General features: G+C 40.6%; 1 protein-coding gene across 2 annotated transcripts in view; it reads left to right on the forward strand.

The window, feature by feature from the left end:
* The window catches only part of col14a1a (collagen, type XIV, alpha 1a), a 153,100-nt gene that overhangs the window by 134,727 nt on the left and 5,729 nt on the right, over positions 1–12,644 (forward strand). For both annotated transcript variants that reach the window (XM_087847997.1, XM_087847996.1), the window contains exons 41-47: positions 1,492–1,545; positions 1,648–1,719; positions 4,247–4,282; positions 6,380–6,446; positions 6,589–6,780; positions 10,872–10,949; positions 11,991–12,146. In XM_087847997.1, the coding sequence (XP_087704123.1) occupies positions 1,492–1,545; positions 1,648–1,719; positions 4,247–4,282; positions 6,380–6,446; positions 6,589–6,780; positions 10,872–10,949; positions 11,991–12,146 (655 nt within the window). The remainder of the gene's footprint in view (positions 1–1,491; positions 1,546–1,647; positions 1,720–4,246; positions 4,283–6,379; positions 6,447–6,588; positions 6,781–10,871; positions 10,950–11,990; positions 12,147–12,644) is intronic.

A 12,644-nucleotide genomic window follows, 5' to 3' on the forward strand; every position in this document is an offset into this window, starting at 1 on the left:
TGCAACAGCAGTGATACATTTTCATGAGCCTGACCTCTGTGAGAAAAGGCCGGAGACTGAATTTCTTATTTGAACCTCAGAGACAGAAAAGGAAAAATCGGGATTGCACTATAGCTGTAACTGATGATGTTTATGTATACATTAGACATTATATTAGTGCTGGATGGTTACATCCTTACTATACTTGCATTAATGAAACATTTTGTGTGATTAAATGGTGAGTATTTAGTGCGACTGCTGGCGGACTTCTGCCCAGGACCTCAGCAGATTTGCTTCACAAAGATTTGAATTCTTGTTGCTCCTCATTCGCTTCTGCTCAGACTGAAAGGATTTCAAAGTAAAATGTATTCGACATTTTCAGGCATGACTACTGGGAGGATCTGAGGCCCTCTCCAGAGTCCCATTAGTGGGTTGACGAGTGTTTACTGTGTGACACCAGAGTAACTCTCGCTGAAGAGTTTTCAGATGTCTCATCCCAGCTCAGCTATTTCAGAGAAACTCCGGCATATCTTGTTGTGCAATAAGTGCAGATTTTGTTGTGCTGTCACAAACTGCTTAGATTTATTTGAAAGGATGACAGTTTAACTTTGGTGACAGTAGGATGTAGCCCCACTGGGGAGTCTTCATTTGTGTCATACTCTCCATGTTTATGTCGCTTTGTTGTTATTAATGGATGGCTTCCCCTCACAAAGGTTACTCTGAGTCTGTTAAGACTGAAGGGGACTCGGTGTTTAACCACAAAGTACATCCAAACTGGAATGAAAGGATTAGCTTAACCTCAGGTTAAGCTGTTCTCCAGACCACTCCGATGCCGTGTTCAGCGTCCAAACTGTGTATTAATAACAGGGAATTTGTTCAATTCGAATTACAACTATATTTTGACATAAAACAAGTCCACCATCATGTCATTTAAAATCATGTTATTATATGCGGGCATTCAGAAAATTGGCCTACACAATTTCAGTGTGCTTCTGATGTAAAAACTGTGCTTTTGAAAAAGAATCACCGCATAGTACATAAATGTATCATGCATGAAGTGGTAGAGGTGCATTTAAAATCACAATAACAATCACCTAAAGGTTTATATTGTAAGGTAAAGATCCTGCAGCTATAAGCGAGCACTTGGTAACAGTGGGAAGAAAAAACTCCCTTTTCACAGGAAGAAACCACCAGCAGAACCAGGCTCAGGGAGGGGCGGGGCCATCTGTCTGGTTGGCGGTAAGGGGTGAGGATAGACAAAAGACGCAGTGTTGAAGTGAGTCAGGGATGAATAATAACTTATGATTAAATGCAGAGCGGTGTATAAAAGTAAAAGAGAGTGAAAAATAATAAAACTGTGTTTTGTATAAAATGAAAGTAGATTTGATTTGGTGTGTGCAGTTACAGCAGCAGAAGCTGCAGATGCAACAGCGTTTGGGTTCCCGGAGAAGCCCACAGGAATTAAAAGAGTGCAGCCGACTTTAATAAGTGTACTGTATTTCACTCATGCAGGGTCTGCCAGGTAATACTGGACCACAGGGGCAACAAGGACCCCCAGGACCAGTTGTAAGTCTGTTTTCTTATTAGTTCCACTGTGATTTTGTGTGAAAAATCCACTTGATCCCTCAGCTTTCAGCCATCTTTGTTCTCCATCTGCACCTTTCTCAGGGAGCACCAGGAGCACCAGGAGCTCCAGGACCAGGTGGGCCAACAGGGCTACAAGGGGATCAAGGAGTTCCTGTGAGTGAAAATGTTTTTTTTGTTTGTTTGTTTTTCGGTTTTGTTTTTTTGTTGTTGTTAAGATTAGTATGATACCGCATTTATCTGAGGACTTTGCAATGAAATATTATGACATGATGCGCTGTGTATGCTGAGAAAACTCCTTATTGTCTGACCAGAACCATATTAACAACCCTCACATAAACCTCCCTACACAAAGTTTAGGAAGTGTAAATACACTTTGTTTTTTCCTCATATTCAGATGTAATTAGTCCTTGAGAAAGTCTTGTTCTCTTCCACTTTATATTTCCCTTTTCCTCCTTGAGCAGTAATCAACTAACATCACAACCTCTGCCAAGGACGTTTTTGGTAGTGTGTGCATATGGGTCATGTTAACATGTTAACAAGAATTCATCTTACATCCACCGAGGTGCTTAAGGTCAACTTAATGATTTACTGGTCGCAAATTGAGAAAAAGCCTTAAAACTTTCATTTTAGCTTTAATATCCGAAGTACAGTAAGTCAGACTTGTTTAGCCCTTTAAAATAATTTGTGCAGGAAACATAATTTTAGATGAGGATGCTGAGGAGATGGTGTGGGGATCCATGCTTTGTGTAATGCTAACAGGAACAGATGATACTGTGGATTCCTGTGACAGTTAATCTAGTCTTGGGTCAGCTTTGCAGGCCAGCAGCAAGTTTGGCTCAGACAGTAGGGCTATAAATCACTTCCCCTCTCCTCAACATATACCCAAAAACAGTGAGAGATCACATCTGGCGATTCTACGAGACACAGAAGAAGGGGGGGGAGCAAACACTTTATGAATGTACAAACATGCATCTATTAAATGAATGGAAAAACATTTCCCTTCCTGGCGTTTTATTAAACTTTGAGTTTCAAACTTTATCTCAACCAGAAATTACTGATTCAGTGTCTGTTCTGCCCCCTGCAACCTTTCAGCAGTGCTGCAGGAGAATATTTTTCTTCTTAAGCAAGTTGTTTAAAATAGCAGACAGTTAATTCTGGAGGGAAATTTACCACTTTGCTTCAGAAGTGAGTCCTAGAGTACTCTACCTGTTTGTCTGAGGTAGAACCTGGCACATCTACACTACTCTGACAAATTAGATAAGAGACAGTTTCTTGAGCACAGAGTGAGCATAGAGCTTAAAAATGCAGAGAAGGTGGTCATTCTGCACTTTCTATAAATTCTTGCCTCGAGCATCTAATGTGAAACCCAAACTGTTCTGTTAGGGAAGACATGGTGCATCTGGAAATGCTATGCGCCATCTGTAAATATAGGGATTTATTAAGCTTTTTAATAGAGACCCAGAACAAAACATATGCATGGAGGTCTTTGGAAGGGAGAAGACTGAGTGAGAATCTAAATATGCTTTACTTCTTGATTGACTTGCATATTTGCCAAATCTCATTCTGGTTGTCAGTAGATGTTGAAACACATCGTAGCTCTCGCCAACGTCCTGAGTTTGTGGGACTGAGTCCAGATACAGTTTCTGGATGTGGTTTCCAGCTAGTCAACCACCTGAGGGGTTGACTAGCTGGCGTTTGCCAGTTATGAAAAGGGAAAAAAGGAACAAACCTAGTGGCTGTTTTATGAGTCCACATTTGAAGTCTTCGTAAGTGGACTTTCCTTCTCAGATAAAATGGGAAATATTTTGAGTGAAAAAACACCAACTCTGCACTTTGGAAAGACTCTTTGTATACAAGACATGATGGAAAGACACTTTTGATTGAGTCATAAAAGAAATTTGATTTATACCAGAGCTGTTCTTCTGTCTTTCTTGTGCTCTTTGGCACCTGATGAGATAGTCGACATTTATGTGCCCGGGAAGATTCAGAACCTCCAAACAGGCACGCAGCGGAGGTCCAGGAAGAGACTTTTATTGTTCAGACCTGCACTCCAATTCAGCCACTGTGTCAAATGTTGGCAAAGCCTTTTTATCATCTGTGGTATAATACGCATATAATATCCCGGGCCAGCATGCACGCATTTTCTCTATCCCTCTCAGCTCAGCCTCCCTCACACACACAAACGCAGCCTGTCAGGTGGTGGTCAAGGACACGTTTTCCCAAGATAAACAAAACTCTATTCAAAAGCTGCAGCAGCATCAAACTTATATTTATTGTATCAGCTCACGGTTCACGCGGCCAGGAAATCTTTGTCTTTTATTTGCCTCTGATATGCAAGCTTGGCAGGTATTTCAGATTATGCGCGTACTGTGTTCAGATATGCATCTCTGTGCTTTACAGTGTTGACATTGGAGGAAAGCAAGCCCATCCAAGACACAGATGATGCCCTCTGTTTGTGAGCACACTAACTTTGGAGCTCATGAGTGTTATGGAAAGAAAACAAAGACTCTGGGCTCATTTTGTCACATTTTAGATGTATTTAGTTGTACTAGCTGTTATGTCAGAGATGAAAAGAGATGAAGAGATGGAGCTTGATAAGATGGGGATAGAAAAAGAGATGGCTGTGTGAGCATTCAGCCCTGTTGACTGTTTATTCTCCTCATGTGCTTTTATGTTCCAGGGTCCTGCTGGTACCAAAGGCGATAAAGGAGAAAGAGTAAGTCTTTCCACTGTTTTGCAGCTCTTTAGAGCAAATCCTGTTTTACTGGTTTTATTTTGCTGTGGAAATACAGTTATTTTTGCTGAAATAAAACCTCTAACAATTACTCACTAATACCTCCCGCCCATGTTGTGGAGAAACCGCAGCGTACCGCAGCACGCAGTTACCATTTCCTGTTCGTCTTTTTGCACAAACATTCACTCTATTCCTCTTGCTCTCCCTCAGCCTCGTTTAAGGCGCACCAAATCAAATCAGTGTTCATGGTCCAAATTTGCAGCAGTGCAGGGTCTGTATTTCTGCTGACACGGGAAAGAGGCCGTCGCCGCCGAGGGCTTGAGAGACACGCAACTTGCCAGCTTGAATCGAACCTGTAATTCCTGTTTCTGCTTCATTTTAAGCAACTGTTGGGGACATTTGTACCCTGCTGCAGTTAATTTCAGTACAACGTGACATGAAAGGCTGGGAGAAAACGTGCGAGAGGATTTTTTTTCTTGGGTGAGGTGGCCCAGTTGTGATGGTAGGAAAGCTCTAGTGAATTGTGTAACTCTTAAACAATACATTTTTAATGCAATGCTATTTTTAATGTGTATTCTTGCTCTTATATAAACAAACACCTGATGCTCATAGTCAGAGAGACAGAGGTTCAGATCATCTGACATTAGGGGGCAAATTTAGTAAGCAGTACAAATTAGCAAAGATGCACTCAGTCGAGTGCAAGGTAGCCAGTCCACTTCAATAATGATCCGTATTTTATCGAAAGCAGCACACACTTCAGTAACAAAAACAAGCAGACCTGCTCATCGGCGGTGTATGTTTGCACAGCTGTTCTCTGGGTAAATCCGACAGCACAGGTGGAGCATCAGAATAACAGCTGACCAGCACGAGATGTGAAAAAAGACAAAGAAATATCGTAGTGTCAGATTTCCATCATTTGCAAGTACTGCGATTGATGCAGGTATTAATTAAAGTAATATTACATACTCTAAGATAAAGACATTAATCTACACATTTCAGATCTCTATAAGTCCTGTTGAATGCTGCATTTGGTACATAAAAGCTCTGATATTAGCTTAAAAACTACATGAAAGTTACGGTCTGTGTGTGTTTGTAATGATATTTCCCTTCCTGAGTTCTGATCTGTTTCATTAAAATACTTGTTTTTTGAGGACTAGAAATATGGGACCATGCTCATAGCCCTGAGCCATCTACCAGTGGCAATTACACATGAATCCTGCTTGTCCATATAAATGAGACATGCTTCTATTCTCTGTGAAATTTGATGACATTTGTGGTAAATTACAAGCTACAAACCTTTTAAATGTTTTCCTCTCTAAATTTTTGCTCGGCAAAACTGACACAGTGCCTCTTAAGTAACTACTGACAGCCACTTTTTAAACAAAATGACAATATGAAAAAGAATTATGACAGGAGACCCAAAATCTTTCTGAGCAGGTAAAGTCCCGTGTCAATCAACGATTGGACAACATTTTCTCCCAAAAGACCAACAGCTGGTGTTTTTAGACTGTTGTTAGAAGAAGAGGGGATGCTACATGGTGCTAAACAAGCTGTTGCTGCTTTCAAATTGCTAATATTTTTCATAAAATAGTGAATACTTTTTAACATTTGATATTTTTTCTATTTTTTATTGGGAATAATATATGGGTTATGAGCGCCACAAATCATATTTATAATATATTATATTATTATTATTGGCTTTGTAATTTCATCTTTTTTGAGATGTAGTCTGGGTTGTTTTTCACACCTCCTGTGTAGTACTCCTCATGACAAGTTAACTGCTGTGGTTAAAAAAAAAGATTAATTTTTAAAATACAAACTATAGAAGCACACTCAACAAAGTTAGCCCAAATAATTAGTGTAATTAAATCTTGATTTATATTTAATCGTCCAGTTTTCACGTACTTGCTCTGGTTCTGGCTTTCTGTTTTGTGTCAGTGTGGAGTAAAGGTGGAGTACACTCATTAAACACCCATAAAAAAACACCCGCCCACCACTTTATCAACGTCTGGTCTGGAAGTTTATGTCCGTGTGGTTGTGTAAAGTCAGATCCTACGAGCTCTGTGTTTGTTCTTCCAGGGGGATGTGCAGTCCCAGGCGGCTGTGCGAGCTATTGCACGTCAAGTGTGTGAACAGCTCATCCAGAGTGAGTAATCTAGATTTTTTACAGATTAACACGAGCATGCTTCATTACTTCTGATTTTTTTTTTAAATAACAAAAAATACATAAATGTCAAAAGTTAAATCTGGGTGTTTTCAAATCATTCAATCTCCACCATCTATTTCAGGCCACTTGTCGCGTTACAACTCCTTCCTGAACCAGATCCCCATGCAGCCAGCGGTGTCAGTCCGAACAGTGCCTGGACCACCGGGAGAGCCGGGTAGGAGAGGCCCCCCTGGTCCTCAGGGAGAGCAAGGTCCACCCGGGAGGCCAGGCTTTCCCGGTACTAACGGCCAGAACGGGCAACCAGGCGAGAGGGGTGAGACATAAAGCTGTGCTCATAGCTAAAATCCGAGTTTGTTGACATTAGACAACAGGCACAGGCACACATCGGTCATTTCTTTCCCTTATCACTGCTATGACTGAGGAGTCCATTGTCACTCTTTCACTAACCGTTGTGCCAACATCCCACATTTAACAGCATCAAAAAGACAGAAACTTGAGTATTTATTAGGCATGTGTTTGTGTGTAATATTTAGCAAGACAAAGAAAAATACAGTCACAAGCCTTTGGAGTAATTTAACATCTTTAAGAGAAATAATAGGAATATTAGCTGTGAGATACACATGAAATAAAAACTGCATATATGGAGTGAGAAAGTAGAGCCCCTAGTGTGAGTTGCACTCTGGGTAAAAAAAGTACCAATTTTCTGACTATGAGTACCATCAGATGAACCTGTCTGGTTCTGCTGTGCTCATTATTTCAGCTGTACATTGTCAGTGTCCAGACAGAAACCCATCATCTCTGTGAATTATACATTACAAATGATGAATTTTGAAAAGTTGCTGTAAACCCCCCAAAAGCTCCATGTCGAGTTTCCATGTCACTAATTATCAGTGAGAAAAAGGAAGGATTCGGGGAGAGGAAAAAAAGCAAGAAATTCTCAAACCCGCCTGCTTGTTTGCTGTATTTTGTGGTCTGTGTAGGTTCCAGACAAACTCACAGTCAGCATCAGCGCTCCTGTGAGGTTCAGTCCAGGCCAGAAGACAGTAACTCTAATATCCATGAGGTCATTCCCCTGCCACGAGCCCTCAGAGGAGAAACAGCCTTTATGAGGCTCCATTCTCATCACGAAAACACGCAACCCACACTGAAGAACCACATGCTGAATGAGCCTGCGCACACACACACACCCACACACTCACCCGGAGAAGGCTTTGGAAAACTCAGAGCACTTGAACTTGTGTCAGGAAGTGTCAAGGTTCAGGTCTTTGAGTCTCCCTAATGACATTTATGATCTGTAGCCACTGGTCCACTACAAACACACTAATTTACTGTTTTATAGACTGAGCTGAAACCAGAGTAAGCATCCATTCTAAGATGTATGGCTTTCATATGAACAGATGGTGAGTGCAGGGCTACCAGAATCGGGCTCAACATTAGAATATTTTTCAGTAAAATTGACAGACAGTGAGACAATGCAGTTGCAATCATCAAGTTACAGTCATAATGAATCCACCGTAGTAGAAAACGCATTTTTATTTGAGGTAATGTAAAATGTTTTCCAGCCTCGTGGTGCTTACTTCCTTTTTATTGATGCGATTGATTAAGGCGGCCGTAAAAGCAGCACGGCAGAAAATCTGCACATTAGTTTTATGTGGTTCTTTAATATTTGAGTGTACAAAAAATATTCCATTAGGTCATTCGAACAGCTGCGCAGAGCAGACGTTGGGTTTATCATACATTTTATTGGGCTGATCACAGAAGCATAATTCATTTAGCAAATTTTCTATGAAAATATTCATACAATACAACGTTGGAAGAGCAAGTATTGGACAATTACTAAGAAGTTTAACTACTGATAGAGACAGTAAATGTAAGACCTACTCATCTGAACAAACAAACAAAAGTAAGAGGTTGGGTCATATTATACATTGTTTGGTAATAGTGTTCAGACTTAACACTTGTGAAGGTGCAATGAACTCATGTTACAGTCTGTAGACACCTTTAGGTTTGGGACGTTTTGGAAGAACGACTACAACAAATGAATGCTTAAAACTACAGTTAGGCTAATAATTTGTTGGAGAAAGACAGCATTTTTGTATTTTTGCTTCCACCGTGGTGGATTTTAAGCCAAACAACCAAGATGGGAATTATTATTTGGAATGTTTTTTATACACTGTACCTCATTTTTAGACAATCTAAAGTAATTGGACAGCTGAGTGAGGAGTGGATTCATGGCCTGGAGAGGCTCGTTCCTTTGTTATTTCATGAAAAACTGAGCAGACATATATGACATTAATTCACTGTTGAATTTGTATTTGATATTGTAAGTAAGGCTCAAATAGATTGGCCATCGTTAGACTTAAAAAACAAATAAACCTGTCAGAACGTCAATAATCTGGTTCATTTGCCAAAAGGCATGAAGACAATTAAAATGCAGATAAAGTGCATTAAAAACGTTTTTATTTGGCGACAGCTGCCCTGGGGCAGACTGACAGAAGCGAGGCTGCCATATTGCGCCATCGGCCCTTCTGGCCAACACCAGTAGGTGAAGTGTCTTGCCCAAGGACACAACGACCGAGACTGTCCAACCCGGGGCTCGAACCGGCAACCTTCCGATTACAAGGCGAACTCCCAACTCTTGAGCCACGGTCGAAGACATAATGAAGACAATTAAAATGCAGATAAAGTGCATTAAAAACTCATAAAAATGTTTTTATTTGGCATTTTTAATCAGGAAAAAATAAAAATATCTTATATATATAAATAATAAAAATAATAAATTAAATAACTCAGTTGAAGTCTTTCAGATGTTCAGCTTTGATTCAGCAGGCTGAACAAAAAGATTGCATAAAAATGAGATGAGCTAAATCATTTTTTAAACACAATCCCTTCGTTTCAGCGGCTCAGAAGTAATTGGTCAAATTAAATAACTAAATAAAATGTTCGTTTCTTATACTTGGGTGAAAACCCTTTGCTGGCAATAACAGCCTGAAGTCTTGAACTCAGAGACATCACCAGATGCTGGGTTTCCTCCTTGATGCTCTGCCAGGCCTTTACTGCAGTGGCTTTCAGTTGCTGTTTGTTTGTGGGCCTTTCTGTCCGAAGTTTAGTCTTCAGCAAGTGAAATGCAAACTGAACTGGCTTAAGATCAGGTGACTGACTTGGCCATTCGAGAATATCCCACTTTAGCTTTAATAAACTCCTGCGTTGACTTGACAGTATGTTTTGGGTCATTGTTCATCTGTATTACGAAACGCTGTCCAATCAGTTTGACTGCATTTAGCTGAATTTGAGCAGACAGTGTGTATCTGAACACCTGTGACACATTATCAGTAAACACGGGTTTCCAAGTACCACTGGCAGCCGTGCATGTTCAAGCCATCGCACTGCCTCTGCCATGTTGTACAGATGATGTGATATGCTTTGGATCATGAGCTGTTCCACACCTTCAACATACTTTTTTCTTTCCATCATTCTGTTGGAGGCTGATCTTGGTTTCATCTGTACAAGAATGTTTTTCCACCACTCTCTTTTTCCACAATCTACCCCTTTTTTGCTGAGATTTATGAGTGACTTACACCTTGCAGTGAACCCTCTGTATTTACTTTCATGCAGTCTTCTCTTTATGGTAGACTTGGATATCAATACTCCTACCTCCTGTAGTGTTGTTCGCTTGGTTGGCTGTTGTGAAGGGGTTTCTCTTAAACATGAAAAAGATTCTGCGAACATCCACCACTGTTGTCTTCCATGGACGTCTAGGTCTCTTTGCTTGCTCAGTTCACCAGAACTTTCTTTCCTTCTCGGGATGTACCAAACTGTAAATTTTGCCATTCATACTATTGTGGCAATTTCTCTGATGTTTTTTTTTCTATTTTCGCAGCTCATTTTTTACCTGCATGGAGACCTCCTTTGACTACATGTTGTCTGTTCACAGCAAAATCTTCCAAATGCAAGCACCACACCTCCAATCAACTCCAGGCCTTTCATCTGCTTAACTGATGACATAACAAAGCCCACAGCTGCCCATGAAAGAGACTTTGAGTCAATTACTTTTAGTCCCTTTACAAAGAGGTTGGAACTTATTAAGGAGCTGAAATTCCTAAACCCTTCATCCAATTTGAACGTGGATACCCTCAAATAAAAGCTGAGAGTCCAAACATTATGTCGCTGTCCATTATATAATTGTAATTGTAATATTTTACAGCAAACCGGTAAAAAAGTATTAGGATGTTTCCCTGCCCTTTGAGAAACATGTTGGTTCACCATCAGGTTCACCATTTACTCCACCTGTGCCTTCCCTACTGCATATAAAGCTTATAAACCCTTAATCTGTGCAGGCACCCAAGAGGACAGATGTAAGATGTGAATTTATCTTTAAATGTGCATATCTTTGTTGGTTTCCAGGTCTGCCAGGAGAGAAGGGAGAAAGGGGGACTCCAGGGGTTGGGACTCAGGGGCCTCGAGGACCACCCGGACCTCTTGGTAAGAGACGAGCCCGGGAATATTCAACACTCTCTCTCCAGCGTTCTCCAAGCTACACATCAAGGCGCTGTAGCTGCTTCTAAATCTGATCATTTGGCATCTTTCTGCTCCTGAACATTTCTTATTGGTGTTTTCAGCTGGAGCTACTGTATGGGAGATATTCATTGTGTTTCCACTGAATAAACCACAGCGGCTTCAAATATTGAAACAATGGAATTAAATGGCACAGAGACTTAATCTGCTTTGGATTTACTTTACTCTCTGTTGAATCGCTGTCTGAGGAAAGCAAGCAGGCATTTTGGACCATGAATATAATTCTCTGTATTGATTTCCCGGTACGCTTTGTGGAATTTGAGGCTCGTGTTATGAAAATATGTCAGTGCTGGGATTTTCTGTTTACTGCGATCAATACTTCTAGAACAAGCTGACAAAACTTTGCTGTGATCAGATAACTTAAAAAAAGGAAGCCCAAACTTCAGATTTTGAAAAAGGAAGTCTCTTCTAAGATGAGGCTGCTGAGGGGAGGTGTGGGGATGGGGGGCTCTGTCCTCATCCATTGTACTTTTCTGAAATATTTGTGGGGTGATAATTTTAGCCCCTGGCAAAAGAATCCATCCAAATATTGATTTCATATTTCTGTGACTGCTGAAGTGAGTCCTGGTGGGGCAGTTTCTCCTGTGAAAACAGAAAACAGATGCCTCTGGCTCAGCATGAGCGAAGAACTGTGTTATTCCTGCTCCTGCCCTCGTGACATTCACCATCACCTTTCTTATCCACAAGTGACAAACAAATACTTGCTGCCCTCAGATCATGTTTTTCCAGCTAATAGAGGATTTAAAACAGGATTTAAAAGCCATTGAAGAGGCGATGGAACAGTGACAGGTTGTACACAGGCTGCCATTGTTAATTGTGTGGTTTTCCCGTTATTCCTTCACACCCAGCATCACGTGCTGAGAATCGTTTTACTAAATGTCAAACAAACACATGGATTTTGGGAGTTTTTGTTGTTTTTTTAACCAGAAAACTTTCCTTAATCTTCAGGTTTGCCAGGTGAAGGGCGGACAGGTAGCCAGGGCCCACCTGGTCGACCTGGTAACCCAGGGACACCGGGGAGGCCCGGGAATCCAGGTACCACAGGACCAGCTGGCCAGCCTGGATACTGTGATGCAAACTCCTGTTTGGGATACAACGTGGGAGGTAAATATCATTCACCTTCATGATTTGGTACAATTTTAAATAAAGGGTGTAGGATTTGGCAGAGGTACATAAAACCTGACCGATATTGGATTTTTAGGACTGATACCAATATTTGTCAATTTAAAAATCCAATATATCGGCCAAATGTTTTGGTTTTTTCAGACACACAAAACATAAGTAGTTGAGTTCTTACTAAGGTAACATGAGATTAGTTGTATCACAGTTATAAACAGAATGAAAGATGCATGTTGCTACCGTGATGTCACACATTTATTTCTTAGTTACAAAAAAGCAGACGTGATGAGGAGGGATGGATCTGACCGCACACTCACTGGCTACTGACTTGTGATTGACAGATAAACCTCAATATTGAATCATAGTATGACCAAGATTTACAAAGCAGACTTCACATTTTATTCAACATCAGCAAAGATGATTGACTGAACCTATAAAATCATCAGGAAAGTGTTTACAGAAGTCATGTCAGAAAGATGTTTT

The sequence above is a fragment of the Neolamprologus brichardi genome, chromosome 11, assembly GCF_056152115.1.
Source record: "Neolamprologus brichardi isolate AB-2024 chromosome 11, ASM5615211v1, whole genome shotgun sequence".
NCBI classification, from domain to species: Eukaryota; Metazoa; Chordata; class Actinopteri; order Cichliformes; family Cichlidae; genus Neolamprologus; species Neolamprologus brichardi.